Source organism: Phyllopteryx taeniolatus, chromosome 12, assembly GCF_024500385.1.
Source record: "Phyllopteryx taeniolatus isolate TA_2022b chromosome 12, UOR_Ptae_1.2, whole genome shotgun sequence".
Taxonomy (NCBI): Eukaryota; Metazoa; Chordata; class Actinopteri; order Syngnathiformes; family Syngnathidae; genus Phyllopteryx; species Phyllopteryx taeniolatus.
The window spans coordinates 895607-913099 of record NC_084513.1 but is presented as its reverse complement, the minus strand read 5'-3'; the positions used below and the strand labels follow the sequence as shown (position 1 = coordinate 913099).

General features: G+C 41.6%; 1 protein-coding gene across 3 annotated transcripts in view; it reads right to left on the bottom strand.

Annotated features, from left to right (window-relative positions):
- Nucleotides 1–17493, bottom strand: part of LOC133486862 (contactin-associated protein-like 5) — a 192033-nt gene that overhangs the window by 47165 nt on the left and 127375 nt on the right. For all 3 annotated transcript variants that reach the window (XM_061792623.1, XM_061792622.1, XM_061792624.1), the window contains 2 exons: nucleotides 10149–10268; nucleotides 7205–7405 (listed from right to left, as the gene is read on the bottom strand). In XM_061792623.1, coding sequence (XP_061648607.1) covers nucleotides 7205–7405; nucleotides 10149–10268 — 321 coding nt within the window. The remainder of the gene's footprint in view (nucleotides 1–7204; nucleotides 7406–10148; nucleotides 10269–17493) is intronic.

Below are 17493 nucleotides of genomic sequence, written 5' to 3'. Positions count from 1 at the left end.
TTGTTCTCAAGTTACTTTAACCACTTTAAATTGTTAAATATTGCCTAAAAATAACAGACGAAGTGGGGACAGACCAAGAGTATCAATTTGTGAAGCAACCAAGAACACATACAAATATAAGGAAATGTGCTGGTCATTTTGTGACGTCACCAGGCTGATGTGTCAATCAGGGAGGCTATGACCTAAATGTGGGCGGGTCAAAATCTGGCTGAAATCAAACATGTAATAAGAAAAAAAGCCTAAAATTACTATTGAGTTTATTTTGGGGGGGGATTATTTTCTGCAGACATCGTTTTTAAGGTCAGAATATGGAATTATTTCTATGTTTACAGTATTAGATGGGCCCTTTACGGATGTGAGGCACAAGGCTGGTTTAATGACCAGCTGTATGTCTGAACTGAAGTGGTGAAGGGCATCCATTGTCATGTTGCAGCCAAGTTGTGCACTGATTCCCAGCAGACATCCCGAGCGTGACCCGGGTGTTACTTACACAAGGACAAAACGACGGTTTCAACCTTCTAAGTTTGGGCAATGGGCCAAAGATCAGCATGCTGAGTTGGAATTCAGACACCATCTGGCATATTGTTACAGTTGATCAGAATTGTCCTATTTTTTGTTGTTGTTTTTTTTTTTTTTACCATTTTGACTATGACCCTTATTTTTGTCGCCTCAAAAATCTGAGAGGCTGCTCAAAGTGAATACAGAATGAGTTTGACCTTCATCCATCCATCCATTTTCTGAGCCGCTTCTCCTCACTAGGGTCGCGGGCGTGCTGGAGCCTATCCCAGCTGTCATCGGGCAGGAGGCGGGGTACACCCTGAACTGGTTGAGTTTGACCTTCAGCTGTACTTTTTATATTTTGTCCATCTCAAGTTTTTCTTTTTCACATGGTTTAAATTTGGAGAAGCAAATACTGAAAATGCTTTTATCATCTCCACATTACTCAGCATGCATGCACACGGTTTATACCAATGCATTTGGACAGAAGCTATGAGATCTGGAACTCTTTTAAAGTTTAAAGTCCTTCACGAGGTTCATGTGCTCTTCAAATATTCATATTTAAATGCAGGTACAAGGCTTTAAGAATAAAATCTGCTTCATTTTAACATTTTGGGTCTTGAAATCTAAATTAATCACGACTCCACAAACACAAAGATTGTGCTTAAAAAATGCTTGTGTCAGGGCTGCTGCAACAGCTAGCGATGCCTAACAAGGCCCCTGTGAATATAAGTGAAGCAAGAGCCACGGCGTAAAAAAATGACCTTTCAGTGCCTTGTCTGCGGGGTTAAGTACGGCGGCCTCAATCATCACTCACACACGTAAGCCTGCATTGCAAATGAAGCCGGTATGCAGGGAAAAGCCCATTAAGCCTCTTGTCACTAAACATAATCAAGTGTCACATGCTGCAGTGCTCTCTGCCCATCCAGCATGCATTAGGGCCGCATTAGGCACCGCATTTATGTATGGCCACAAAAGTCATATTAGTCTAAGTCACACAGCGGGACTCCGACACCAGCAATTCTCTCTGAAATCACCTCTGAATAGGATGCAATGACCTATGACTAACAGTCTAATGCCTTATTAAGACCAAAATGAGAAAATGTTCCTTTGTAAGCAATGGCAAAAGAGCAGACAACAGGAAAAGCAATCTGGGTGAGAACAACATTAGCATGCAAGCTAACGTTTGTGCTACCAAGGTTGGAAATAAAACATTCTTTATTGTCTTTAGTGTCAGCTGCCATCCTTGATTGGCCTGATTACTCTGCTAATTATTTTAAAAACATGAATCAGCACCCTGAAAACAAGAAAAGGCGACAATCAATACTTCCTGTACGAGATGTCGCGATAACCTTGGCGAGACGGCAAATTAATGAATGAGAAGCTTGATTTTGTTGAGCAAGTGCTGCTCCACGCTCTGCTAGCAGAGCCTGTGGTGTTTATCAATGACAAAATCTCGGTGGTCGGCGCTTACAAAACCCCGAAAATACAAACTGCAAACTAATCAGTTTCATGCCTGTTGTTCTATTGGATTTGCAGCTAAAACATCGACCTTTTGGTGATGTTTGGAGAGCCCACTTTTCTGCTTACTAAATAAAACGTTCACCTCTAGCAAAAAAAGTAAGATGAATGGAACCTAAATACTTTGTTGTAAACATCAATGCAGGTTATAGGAAATGAGAAATTGCTCGTTCTTTCAAATTGGTTCATCTGAAAAGCCAAATAAACAAATTGAGAATGACAAATAATCTTCAAATTGTATTCCTTTTTGGAGCATCAGCATTTATTTGGATGCTTTCCTCGGCCTGCTGCACACTGTGCGATGCGATCTAACCCAACTGGATTGGATCATCGCAAAAAAATGACAGTTGCTGACTTACTCCTTACTCCGCTCATTTATCCGATTGGATAAATGAGCGTCCTGAACAATGAGACTGTACAGGCATTTAATGCTGCACATACAGTATATTGTACTTAATTACATTCATTAAACCATAAAAAGATAGAGTAATAGTTAAGGAAGAAGCTGGTGGACCTGGGCAAGAATAAAAGCGACAGTGTAGATATTTTAAAAGCATCTCGCTCGCTCCCATTCATTTGAATGTACCCATCGCGGTACGTACCGTGCATACATTTTGGCCACAAGCTATGCTTTTTCATCCACAGGCACATTTTAAATTATAAATATAAACAAGTATTGTTATAAAACACAATATTTGATATTTTATATACTGCATTTATATAGCTTGGGGGCAGCGCAGCAGCCGATCTGTCTTGCTTGCTTAAAACAGCAATGTATTTTTAGCACGAGTGGAAGCTTATGTGCATTTTGATTGGCTAGGTGCAACATCGTGCAACTGTGACTCAAATTCAAACACATCAGTTGCCAAACACAGCACACTGCATAACAATTTAGTCCGGTTCGGCCGAGTCTTTGGGTGTGCGGCACCCTGTACTTAGTCTGTGAGAAAATGTTTTATTCCCTCAGTTTTGGATCTTTTGAAAAAATAAACATAGAAGTATGATCACCATACCGTCCCAGAGAAGGCCCTTTTTTTGTTTTTTTTTAAAATTATAATACATGTATATCAAAGCAATCCTCAAATACTGTAGGACAAAAAAATGCCCTCTAGTGGCAGTGAGCAGCATAGGTGATGACATCACAAACGTTTGTTTAGCCGCTTAGTAAACGCTCTGAGGCAATGCCATTGTACCTTGCTTTTCTCACATTGTCAAATAATAACTAAATAGCCAGAGGAGGCACCTTTTGTTTTTTGATGTTAGGTTTGATATGCTACGCAATGAAGGCGCAATTAAAGGTGTCATATTTTACCCCCAAAAATTGTTTTCTCGTATTTGGGATGCAATATTGTTTCTATGGTGCCTCAGTAGACATGTGAAATATGAATTAAAATCATCTACGGATTCCTGAGTTCCAGACGTTTTTTTGTCAAGAGGCCTGAAATCAGGTCATTCAAATTTATCTACTTCACTAGTGAAAATCTCCGCCTACCTCTCCGCTACCGAGCCAGCGTTGTCAACATAACAAACACGTGTGCTCTCACAAGTGGGTTTTCTATACGAAGGCAACCAATCAGAGGAAAGAGGGTGGTCTTTGCCAAATATGGACAAAGCAGATACAAAACTGGGTCAAACAGAAGTAGCTGTCAGAGGGGCCTTTTCTGGACACTCTAATGAAAAAAACCAAGGTGTTTTTTTTTAAATGAAATTCATACTTTTATAGTAAGTCGATGTTAGAGAGTCAACTCTGTGGAGGTCTAAATAGCCAAAATATGGGACCTTTAAGCCCAGGAAAAACAAGTGACAGAATAATAGATTTTCATATGCACAGCAATTTGGAATTTGCACAATAAGTAGAAGAAAAATATGCTTGTTACGCACAATATCATTAGGGTGAATGCTTGACTCTCAGCAATACACAATAACTCTAAATATAGCAGCAGAATTTTGGCGGTATTCTAGAAGGTAATTACTTCTTCACTGTTGTCTTAATGACGACCGCATGCAACGTCAGTCGTTACAGATGAGACGAAGCGAGGAACACCTGCTACTCGAATCGTCCACAATCGAGCATTGCAACACGGACATTAAATGCCTGAACAACATCTGCATCTTAAGTGAACAGCTCAGTCTGACGGGAAAGCTGGCAGAAGGAGGTCACGTTATCCAGCCTCCTCGACTCGGCAAGCAGAGTTTGCCTGGATGCGAGCTCAGATGTTCTTGGCATAGGAAGGCATCTGTGAACGTGGCAGGCTGGTTGTAACAGCTGTTGTTGATTCTCTTTCCTGTAAATTAACGCGATAAACGTCCATAAAGTCGCTTGATGCTGTCGTAGGAAGTGTGTTTACCTGGCACAGAAAGGCTCTTTGTGTCTTCAAGTTTCAATCAAGCAAGACACAAAGACACATTTTGGAATCGCTCCAGGGGAGATTTTGAAGGGAAACATCTTTGCATACAACTAAGCGGCCGTGGTTATGGAGATACAACTTTCTCTCCTGTCTACTCTTTCAACATCAAGCTTCACGGGTCACAGTTTGTCCCAATCAAACCTAGGAAAAAGGTTTTGATTTCAGAGTAATGCAGGCTTGATTTACGTAATTTCTGAACAAAGCACTTCCTGATTGGCCTCGTGAAAGTGCTACCTGATTAAATAAGGAGAGTAATAAAGACAGTTAAATGCTTCCCTTTTGGTTGAAGGTAAAAGTACAACCCCAAGTCCAATGAAGTTGGGATGTTGTGTTAAACATAAATAAAAACAGAATACAATGATTTGAAAATCACGTTCAACCTATATTTAGTTGAATACAGTACAAAGACAAGATATTTAATGTTCAAACTGATAAACTTTATTGTTTTTAGCAAATAATCATTAACTTAGAAATTTATGGCTGCAACACATTCCAAAAAAGCTGGGACAGGTGGCAAAAAAGACTGAGAAAGTTGAGGAATGCTCATCAAACACCTGTTTGGAACATCCCACAGGTTAACAGGCTAATTGGGAACAGGTGGGTGCCATGATTGGGTATTAAAGGAGCTTTCCTGAATTGCTCAGTCATTCACAAGCAAAGATGGAGGGAGGTTCACCTCTTTGTGAACAAGTGCGTGAGAAAATAGTCGAACAGTAAGGACAATGTTCCTCAACGTACAATTGCAAGGAATTTAGGGATTTAATCATCTACGGTCCATAATATCATCAAAAGGTTCAGAGAATCTGGAGAAATCACTGCATGTAAGCGGCAAGGCCGAAAACCAACATTGAATACCGTGACCTTCGATCCCTCACTGCATCAAAAACCGACATCAATGTATAAAGGATATCACCACATGGGCTCAGGAACACTTCAGAAAACCAATGTCAGTAAATACAGTTCGTAAGTGCAACTTGAAACTCTACTATGCAAAGCAAAAGCCATTTATCAACAACACCCAGAAACGCCGCCGGCTTCTCTGGGCCCGAGCTCATATAAGATGGACTGATGCAAAGTGGAAAAGTGTTCTGTGGTCGATACGTCCACATTTGAAATTATTTTTGGAAATTGTGGACGTCGTGTCCTCTGGCCAAAGAGTAAGAGAACCATCTGGACTGTTATGGACGTAAAGTTCAAAAGCCAGCATCTGTGATGGTATGGGGCTGTGTTAGTGCCATTGGCATGGGTAACTTACACATCTGTGAAGGCACCATTAATGCTGAAAGGTACATACAGGTTTTGGAGAAACATATGCTGCCATTCTTTTTCATGGACGCCCCTGCTTATTTCAGCAAGACAATGCCAAACCACATTCTGCACGTGTTACAACAGCGCGGCTTCGTAGTAAAAGAGTGTGAGTACTCGACTGGCCTGCCTGCAGTCCAGACCTGTCTCCCATTTAAAATGTGTGCCGCATTATGAAGGGTAAAATACGACAACGGAGACCCCGGACTGTTGAACAGCTGAAGCTGTACATCAAGCAACAATGGGAAAGAATTCCACCTACAAAGCTTCAACAATTAGTGTCCTCAGTTCCCAAACGTTTATCGAATCTTGTTAAAAGAAAAGTTGATGTAACACAGTGGTAAACATGACCCTGTCCCAGTTTTTTTGGAACGTGCTGCAGCCATAAAATTCAAAGTTAATGATTATTTGCTAAAAACAATAAAGTTTATCAGTTTGAACATTAAATATCTTGTCTTTTTAGTGTATTCAATTAAATATAGGGTGAACAGGATTTGGAAATCATTGTACTCTGTTTTTATTTAAGTTAAACATAACGTCCCAACGTCATTGGAATTGGGGTTGTACAACTACTTGATTGATCAAATATATTTCTTCAATGGGCTCTGGAGAGTTAAGTGCTACCTGAGAAAGTTGTTTCCTGATTTGGTTACAGGGAGTTACCGTAAGTGTTTCCTGATTTGAGGCACAATTCACAAGATGCTTCCTGACTGGCTTACACAGGGCCTAAGGTGTTATGTGATTGAGCTATGACTATGAAGTAAAACGTTTCTTGATTGGCCTACGGCCCTATGGGATAGAAACCAGTATCTGTTTGTACTGCAGCGATCAAAGTTCTATCTGAATGGTTTATAGAAGCTTACTTGAATAGAGGATAACTTGAAGGGTTAATCGCGAGTGATGTGTGATTTGATTAGAGGAAGTTAAGTGTTAATTCATTGGGTTACAGAAGGTTGAGTGGTTGATCCTTGGGTTATGATCGGTAACCTGGTTAGGTTAAAGGCAGTCAAATAAAATGTTACCTTATTAATTAAGTGTAAAAAGACTATGACTAGGCTGGCAGAACAAATGCGCTACCTCAATGAGCTATGGTGAGTTAAGCGCCTGATTTGTTTAAAAGAAGTACAGTAAAGTGCCCTCTGATTGGATTACAAGGAGTCAGGCTTTTCCTGATTTGGTTATAGGAAATCGTAATGTACTTCCTGATTTGGTTATAAAAGAAGTAGATTGCTTTGTTATTGGGTTACGGGAAGTAAGGTTCTTCCTGATTGGGTTACAGAGTGTCCAGTGCCTCCTGATTGGGTTAGACTGAGTAAGGTGCTTCCTGATTGGATAACATGAAGTCAGGTTCTTCCTGATAGGGTGGCAGGAATTCAAGGGCTACCTTATAAAGTTATAGCGACTGCTATCCTATTCTAGGGTATCAAGACAGGAATGGTACTGTATAATCAGATCAACAAAACAATCTTTACCTTTTGTGTTGAAAAGGCGGGAGCGTTTGCAGTTGTAAACCACTTCCTGTTGGCAGTGCTCCGACCTTGACACGATGGTGTGCAGTTGTTCTGGCGAGGCGCCGTAGTCGAGCACCATGATGTGAGGCCTCTGGAGTGACGAGGCTTGGACTCGGACTGCAGTAGTGCTGTTGTGGGCCAACACAGTCCACACTTTCTCCTCTACAAGAAACAAGTTTATCTGAGACCACAAATCTATTTCAAACAAATTCTCCAAATTTCCCCACTAATAAAAGGGTTGATTCTCAACCAGGTTTGTGTTCCAGAAAAACAATTAAATTACTGCAGCAGGTCTGACTCACCAAGTCAGTACTATTAAATAATTAACCTTCCCTTTTTTTTTTTGTCCTGTTCGGCTGTTAAGTCAAACAGAAAGGAAGATCTGTATCCCTTTTTACTGTGTCACAGTGGACTTTGTAAGCTGCCACTGTGGTCTCTTTGTATTCTGATGGATATTTATTGAGAATTACAGTCATTCAGTCAAACAGTTTTAAGTTTTTAAAGGGGAGTGACAGAAAAAAAACAAATCAGAGTGAAAAGGTAACTAAAATATGAGGGAAAAGAAAGCATTATATAACTAGTACAATGATGACACATTGGATTCGAGTTTTGTATGGGTCAGTAGGGCTACCCCCCTGTGAGGGAAGGACAGGACAATATAAACAGGACTGGACAGGACAGGGACAGGAGGGCAAGCATGCAGGACAGGAGTCGTGGACCCGGCTGTACAACTGAAGAGTGGTGGAGTGGCTATGTAAATTATAAACATCTGTCAGACCAGATTGTAAGTGAGGGGATACCCATGAAATTTGCATAGTTATAAATTATTTGTTGCAATGAGTGAGTGGCCCCACACCCACCGAATAATTCCCAGGGGTGTTTCTGCAGACACATGCAAGTGAATTGACACTGTTTTGCATGCACAATAACCATCAGAAGTGTCCTGTAATTGCTGTGCCTGCACCGTGGGGGCTGAAGAGCCCCACCCCCCCACCCAATCGAAAGGGGTGGAGGGGGGTTCGGGCCCAGGAGTCCACGCGAAGAGCAGCCCGGTGGACCGGACACATCCCACACCGAGGGATCCAGGGCGGTCCACTGGCCCCAGCGAGGTGCCCTGAAAACTGGCCACCAGGAGGAGGCCGCAGGGGCCCCACAGCCAACCAACAACCCTATGCCCTCCAGAGATAGGTGTGTGTAGTGCATTAAAAGAAAGGGAATCCAGTGTTTTTTAAGCTTGCGAGCAGTGCAGCTGTGTGTTTTATAATGCTACACTTCAAATGTGATTACTCGGCGCAGTTGCACCATCTAATTCTGCCGTCCACTCACAAATTAATTGGTCATACATCTTGTAACGACTACCAGCAGAGAGAGGTGTCGAGTGAACTGACAGCTGTGGTGTATATTACATTGTCTTTCCGTGAATGTTTCTCACCCAAGCCCAGTCTCACGGGATGGCATATGGCTTTTTTAATCTGAGGTGTACCATAGCATTTTCACATTTGTTGACAACCTCTTGAATCATTTTGGACATTGCAAATAATGATAATGATAATCTGACCAATATCTTAAATGTGGGTACTGGTCCAATTGCAAAAGACTTCGATCACCTGATTATGTTAACTGTGCTGAGTGTGCTTACAATTAATAACTGCTGTGACTGCATAATTACAGCATATAACATGTACACATTTGAAACGTCAATTTTTATCATGTAAGGTGCTAGTCATCATGAATAGCCCTCAGAAATGTATTTGTTTTCTCCTAAAAAGACCATCAGATCTTTATTTTCAGACTGCGCAGAATTGAAAATGCAACGCTGTTGTCCTTTTCTTATTCTCCTACAGGACTGGATTTTCTTCTTCTGTGTGTTTTTCTAATAATAATAATAAAAAAACAATTTGTAAATCATCCTGGATATATTTAGTGAATGTCACCATAAAGTGCTTGTACTCGGGCTGGAGGATGATGCTGGCTGGTAATGCAGACATATCTCAGCATCACAGACGAGGCCCATCTGTGCATTCGGTGACATTTACCATCCGTGCGAAACCTAATTAATTCCCCTCTGCACCTGTCAGCCCCCGCCTTCCACACCAAAACTAAGAAAGAAAAATAGCAAACAAGCAATATTTCCAACTAGCTGATCCTTTGTTTGTATAGTAAAATTAGACGAGGAGTCCATCTTAACTGAGCTTGCAGTACATGATGTGCGCGTGTTTACTCTTCCTCACAGAAAATCCCCACTCACGTCATGATTATGTATATCAGGTCGTCACGCTGAGAGCTATTTGCATCCGGGATGTATTTTGTAATTGAGGTCAAGTCGAGGGATCTCCATGTAAAGTAACACAAAAAAAAAAAAAGCACGGAAGAGGCGACAGCATTTCGTCTTTTGCGGCGATGTCTAACTGTGAAGTTTAGATGTTTTCTGGGCAGTGTCAAAAGTAAGCATTTGTGTGTTGAGCAGATCGATTCAAATATCTTGATATCCACGTTGGTATTGATAACAACTGATACCAGTATAATGAGATAGAGACTTTAGTTTCAGTTTCAGGCCGAGCAATGTAATGAAATATAGGTGAATATTTATTTACACTTCCAATTTGTTGTATTTTAGGGACATTTTGCTACATGACAGTGAATGGGGATCCCTTCAACTGCTTTTGAAGTATTTTCCCATGCTATTTGTCAAAATTTTGTTGTGGGTTTGAACAAACAAACAAAAAATAACTTTTCTTTTCTTTTTTTATTTTTTTTATTTTGCAATTTGAGGATGCATCCACCTTAATCATTAGAAAGCATCAACATGGGTCTCTGCGATACTCATTTACTTTTAGTATCGGATACCTGCAGTATCATACACCACTAATTGGAATCCTGTTGTCCTCGTCACAGGAGAACTCACCTGTCATGTTACAGTACACCTGTGTGGCCTCTAGGGGTCCGCTGCCGTCCGGGTCGATGGAATAGAAGCCTGATGAGCCGCCGGTCAGCTTGTAGGCCTCGCAGGACGACTCGTAGATGGCTGCAAAGGTGGAACAATTTTCAACTCTAATAGTCCCATTAACTTTGAATGAAAAATAATACAAGGACTTTATGACCCTGTGATGTCATTTCATCGACCATTTCCTGATGTATTTTTTCCACAGCTATTTGTGGCTGACCTCTTGTCTTTGTGCAGCAGGCATAAAGAGGCCAGCTGATGAGTTTTATATATTTTACTTGGAAATGAACCATAGGTAAAGGGAAAAGTCCCACATTCAAAAACCATAAAACGCACCCACAAGCCACAATTTGCAATTATGATAATGCTCAGTTTTGTGGTACAAATCCTTTTGAGATCCTTTAAATATACTCACTCAGTGACAAGATAGTCAGTTTTGTAGTTTTTAAAACAATTTTGACATACACTGTAAATCCAATATGAATTACTTTGAAATGGGACACAAATGGGTGCCATTAGACAGCGAAGATATGCTTATCATTGTGATTGTTGATTGCTGTGGTGTAGAAATGCAATGCCTCGTTCTGAAAGCTTTTTCAAGTATTCACCCATTTGCTTATGCAGGTACACACTTGTTGCTGATCAAATGCACTTTAAGGCCATCAGTTTTTCTATCTAATTTGGATAATCTTTGATGGCCTCTCATTTGGTTTGCATGATAAGTTTGGTGCCGGCGCGGTGATCGACTGGTTAGCACATCTGCCTCACAGTTCTGGGGACCAGGGTACAAATCCCAGCCCCGCCTGTGTGGAGTTTGCATGTTCTCCCTGTGCCTGAGTGGGTTTTCTCCGGGCACCCGCCCGAAGATAGCTGCGATAGGCTCCAGCAGCCCGCGACCCTAGTGAGGATAAGCGGTAAAGAAAATGGATGGATGGATGGATGGATAAGTTTGGTTGGAAATGCCCAAAACGTCCTTTTTCAAGCTTTTCTAGTTGGTCTTGTTTGGCATTTGAGACGGTCGGATTTCACATTATTATGCGACATGTAAATGATCTTTGCTCTGATTGTATCGCTCATCTTCCCTAATTTAAATATGGAAAGCAGCTTCGCTCTGATTGGTCCATATCACAGTGTCTGATAGATAGCGATGCGTAGGTCAGACTGGTGTACAGATGGGTGTCGCCGTGGCTGCTCACAGCACAAAGACAACCCGCTGAAGAGGACTGAGGTGGAAGAAGCAAATCAATGTGGCGCAAATGAAGCGAATGTGTGTTTGGTGTGTATAAATGATAAATAATGAAAAATAAAGCATTCCCAAATTCCTCTCCTCCAAGACAGTTTCCTGACAGGCAGGACAGAGGAGGTGAGGCTGGGGGACACCACCTCATCCACACGCACCATCAGCATCGGGGCGCCCCAGGTGTGTCCTCTCTCCGCTGCTCTTCTCTCTACACGAGCGACTGCACCTCAACGCACCCAGCTGTCAAACTCCTGAAGTTTGGAGATGACACCACAGTCATCGGCCTCATCAAAGACGGTGACGAGTCTGTCTATTGACGGGAAGTGGAGCGGCTAGAGCATTGGTGCGGCCGACACAACCTGGAGCTGACCACGTTCAAGACTGTAGAGATGATCGTAGCCTTCAGGAGGCATCCTTTACCACAAGTGCACCTCACAATGTCCAACTGCCCTGTGTCAACCATCGAGACCTTCAAGTTCCTGGGAATTAGTCTCTCAGGACCTGAAGTGGGAGACCAAGGTCAACTCCATCCTCAAAAGGCCCAGCAGAGGATGTACTTCCTGCGGCTTCTGAGGAAGCACGGCCTGCCACAGGCGCAGCAGCAGTCATCGAATCAGTCCTGTGTTCATCCATCACAGTTTGGTTTGGTGCTACCACAAAAAAGGACAAACTCTGACTGCAACAGTCAATCAGGACTGCCGGAAAAATCCTCAGTACCCCCCTACCCACCCTTGAGGACTTGCATGCTGCCAGAACCAAGACAAGAGCATGCAAAATCCTCTTGGACCCTCTACATCCTGGTCACCACCTCTTCCAGCTCCTTCCCTCAGGTAGGTGCTATCAATCAATACAAACTAAAACAAGCAAACGTTCCAACAGCTTCTTCTCTCTTGCCATTAAATTGCTAGAGGCTATGTGACTCTCCGTAGTGTGTTTTTAATATTTTTATGTCTCAATAGTAGTGTCGCACTAGAGTTTCTCCAACTACCGGAGACAAATTCCTTGTGGGTTTCTGACATAATTGGCAAATAAAGAAGATTCTGATTCATTAAATTCATTAAATATTAGAAATATAAAATATTAAGTATTGTTGTAAAACACAACATAGGTATACTTATAGACTGTATTTGTACAGCTGAGACTCACTTGCTCAAAACCAGGAAATGGCGTGTGTGAAATTGGCGTTGAGCTGAGTTGGGTGGGTCGGTACCCACCACGAAGTGGCCGGGTCCTTGAATATTAATTGCCAAAACCGTGTCACACCGTCGGCGATTACAAATCTTGTCGTTTGCGAGTGGTTTTGGTATTCAAAGCCTATTGCTTTCAAATCAGACAAACGGCATAATGTCAACCTTAAGCCATGCCATCGACTCATTTCGACCCATGTTATGCATTACACAATGGATTGGAATAAAATGGATTCTGATGGAAGGGGACCTTTAAAGGAGTAAAAACATTCTCAAGGAGAATGATCATACTAATACAAAATGGAACGCCTAATACTAAGTAATGTTGATGTTCACTTGTGATGGCTTTATACTCTGCTGGGAAGCTTTAGTATCAATACAAAAATTTACATTTACAATTATTTGGCAAGGAGCTTTTTGTTTGTTGTTTGAACAAGTTGTATCCAAAAAGTTCTGAGCGGATTAAGATGAAAGCTTGTGGCTTAGAGCCAGGGAAGACTTGAGTTGAGTTTTGATGTTGATCCAGGAGTTTTCTCCTCCAAACTCGAAGGTTGATGGGCAGTTTCACAAAATAATGTTGTTTTTTTTTTGTTTGTTTTTGTTTTATTTAAAGTACATTTATTCAAATTGATGACTGACAAACCTTGTGGGGAAAGCATGCTTGGGAGGAAAAAAACCTTATTAAAGTGTAAACTTTTATTCTACTTGTAGCCTGAACATTATGTACATGTGTATGAGTTCATGGCTGGCAACCAGTTCAGGGTGTACCCCGCCTCCTGCCCGATGATAGCTGGGATAGGCTCCAGCACGCCCGTGACCCTAGTGAGGAGAAGCGGCTCAGAAAATGGATGGATGGATGTATGAGTTCAAAAGCATCATAATCCATAACGTCAGCAATTCCCGTGAGACATCAGCTCAGTGAGCATCGAAAAGACAAAATCGATAAGTGAGCTTTGTCGTTAGCTTTTTCTTAGTTTTTCCTTCTTGTTGTTGAGATGCCACCACAGAAGGGTAGCCAACTGGTGATGGCAATGAGAAAAAGTGAGAAGATAACCACAGAGGGCGGCATGGTGAACGACTGGTTAGAACATCTGCCTCACAGTTCTGATGTCACAGTTCAAATCTGGAGTTTGCATGTTCTCCCTGTGCCTGTGTGGGTTTTCTCTGGGTAGTCCGGTTTCCTCCCACATTCCAAAAACATGTATGGTAGGTTAATTGAAGACTCTAAATTGCCTGTAGGTGTGAATATGAGTGCAAATGGTTGTTTGTTTATATGTGCCCTGCGATTGGCTGGCGACCAGTTCAGGGTGTACCCCGCCTCTCGCCCAGAGCCAGCTGGGATAGGCTCCAGCATGCCCGCGACCCTAGTGAGGATAAGCGGTATGGAAATTGGATGAATGAATAACCACAGAGCTTGCCACATCAAATCAATAATCAAGTAAGAAATACAATTCATTTAATGTGTAGCTAAACGACTAGTGGCCAAAGAGTGCAATATTTTAGAGGCTTTGGACATACATGTTTTGGATTTTTCAAACAAAATTTTGTTTTGCCTCCAAGTGGCGTGTATTCATTTTTAGCAACGTTCCTGACTTTCTCTAGCAGCTACTACTTGGAAAAGTTTTGCTTTAGGGGGTCACATGAGTCTACACTTCTTAAGCAAGCAGTAGATAAGAGTGAGGTATCAGGATTTGAAAAATGTAGTAAACTATATGTGTCTCTCAGTATGACGCTTTACTTCTTTCCACCTGTCATCCACGGTGGCCGTGCTTTTAATACATACTCATTGCTAGCTATTTTTAATTCAAGGGATGCTCCCGTCTGTCATGTTTCATCAAACATACAAAAAAAAAAAAAAAAAAAAAAAAAAAAAACGTGTGTTTGCTGGCATAAAAATAAGTAAATCAGTATTCTGGAGCAGGAGATACAGGCATCTGCATGGCAAATGTCAAGGTGATGATACAGGATGTCAACAAACAAATAAATAAATTTAAAAGAAAACAACAAAAATGTCAAAAGTGTAGGGAGGTCTAATAATAATGCTATTTATTGCCTGCGTGACAAACCCACAAAGTGAAATGAGTCATCGAGCCGCGGACAAGCAGGACTTCTTGCCACATGTCTCGCTGATGATGGAATGACACAGCCCCCTGGAACTCAAATATACGTATTTATATACTGCTACTGCATATAAATATATACAACTTAATATGAGACAAGAGCTCAACATGTTTTTTATTTCAAGGTATTTACATCTTCACCTTTTGTTTGAACCCATACATTTTCAATACAAAAGTATTAGAACATATGGCTGACAGGTGACGTGTCCTATTAAATTTATTATCCAAACAAATAGTGCTGAAGGTCTATGCTCACTTTCAGACTGCCGTCTGCCTCACAGTTCTGAGGACCGGGGTTCAATCCCCGGCCCCGCCTGTGTGGAGTTTGCATGTTCTCCCTGTGCCTGTGTGGGTTTTCTCCAGGCACTCCGGTTTCCTCCCACATCCCAAAAACATGCAGGGTAGATTTATTGAAGACTCTAAATTGCCAGTAGGTGTGAATGTGAAGGCGGACGGTTGTTTGTTTATATGTGCCCTGCGATTGGCTGGCAACCGGTTCAGGGTGTGCCCCGCCGCCTGCCCGATCATAGCTGGGATAGGCTCCAGCACGCCCGCGACCCTTGTTAGGATAATTGGCTCAGAAAATGGATGGATGGATGGATAGTTACAAGTGTAACCAACATGAAAACTAGAGATCTCTATGGGTTAAAAACAAGCAACGTTCACGGCTATTTACTGTATGTGAAGCAGAGAGAGGATGGTCAATTAATCAGAGTGAATGCACAAACATAGCCAATATAGTGAGTAATATGTAATGGACGTCAAATGGGTAGACCAAGAGAAACAATAGCAGCTGATGAGAGAAAGCACAGTTACTACATGAGAAGATGCAAATTACTCTTTACCAAAATGAAAAGGAAGGCCAGGCAGGAATTGACCTAAAACTATCAATTTAAAAATTCAGTGACAAAGTTTGAGGAACTGAAGAGACAAAGATATTTACAAAAAAATGATGGAAACGCTGATGATTTAAAAAAAGAAAGGCTTCTGCTCATGATTCCTAACTTACAAGTTATTGTGTAAAATGAGGTTTTGTCATGGCTTGGGCTTACATTGCTTTCTCTGGGATGGGTTCCCAAAGAGCAAATTAAAGTCAGAAGTCTATATGAGAATGTAATGAAACTGATAAGAGGAATCACCTATCCTGCAGCAAGATACTGACCCAAACAGACTGCCAAAACCACAAAGGGGAAAAGTGGATGATTTTCAACTAGCCAAGTAAATCCCCAGATTTAAACCTTGTAAAGCAAGCATTTTACCTGCATAAAGGAGACTGAAGGGAGTGAGACTTAAAAACAAGCCCGGAAAAGCGTCACAAAAGAATAATGCGAAAGTTTGGTGTTTTTGATGGGTTTAGCACTAACTATTATGTAAAACTCTTATTCTACAACCCCAATTCCAATGAAGTTGGGACGTTGTGTTAAACATAAATAAAACAGAATACAATGATTTGCAAATCATGTTCAGCCTATATTTAATTGAATACACCACAAAGACAAGATATTTAATGTTCAAACTGATAAACTGTATTGATTTTAGCAAATAATCATTAACTCAGAATTTTATAGCTGCAACACGTTCCAAAAAAGCTGGGACAGGGTCATGTTTACCACTGTGTTACATCACCTTTTCTTTTAACAACATTCAACAAATGTTTGGGAACTGAGGACACTAATTGTTGAAGCTTTGTAGGTGAAATTCTTTCCCATTCTTGCTTGATGTACAGCTTCAGCTGTTCAACAGTCCGGGGTCTCCGTTGTCGTATTTTACGCTTCATAATGCGCCACACATTTTCAATGGGAGACAGGTCTGGACTGCAGAGAGGCCAGTCTAGTACCTGCACTCTTTTACTACGAAGCCATGCTGTTGTAACACGTGCAGAATGTGGTTTGGCATTGTCTTGCTGAAATAAGCAGGGGCGTCCATGAAAAAGACTTGCTTGGACGGCAGCATATGTTTCTCCAAAACCTGTATGTACCTTTCAGCAATAATGGTGCGTTCACAGATGTGTAAGTTACCCATGCCATTGGCACTAACAAAGCCCCATACCATCACAGATGCTGGCTTTTGAACTTTGCGTCCGTAACAGTCCGGATGGTGATTTTCCTCTTTGGCCCGGAGGATACGACGTCCACAATTTCCAAAAACAATTTGAAATGTGGACTTGTCAGACTGCAGAAGACTTTTCCACTTTGCATTAGTCCATCTTAGATGAGCTCGGGCCCAGAGAAGCCGGCCTGCGTTTCTGGGTGTTGTTAATAAATGGCTTTTGCTTTGCATAGTAGTTTCAAGTTGCACTTACGGCTGAAGCGCCGAACTGTATTTACTGACATTGGTTTTCTGAAGTGTTCCTGAGCGCATGTGGTGATATCCTTTACACATTGGTGTCGGTTTTTGATGCAGTGCCGCCTGAGGGATCGAAGATCACGGGCATTCAATGTTGGCCTTGCCGCTTACATGTAGTGATTTCTCCAGATTCTCTGAACCTTTTGATGATATTATGTACCGTAAATGATGAAATCCTAAATTCCTTGCAATTGTACGTTGAGGAACATTGTCCTTAAACTGTTCGACTATTTTCTCACACCCTTGTTCACAAAGAGGTGAACCTCACCCCATCTTTGCTTGTGAATGACTGAGCAATTCAGGGAAGCTCCTTTTATACCCAGCCATGGCGCCTACCTATTCCCAATTAGCCTGTTGACCTGTGGGATGTTCCAAACAGGTGTTTGATGAGCATTCCTCAACTTTCTCAGTCT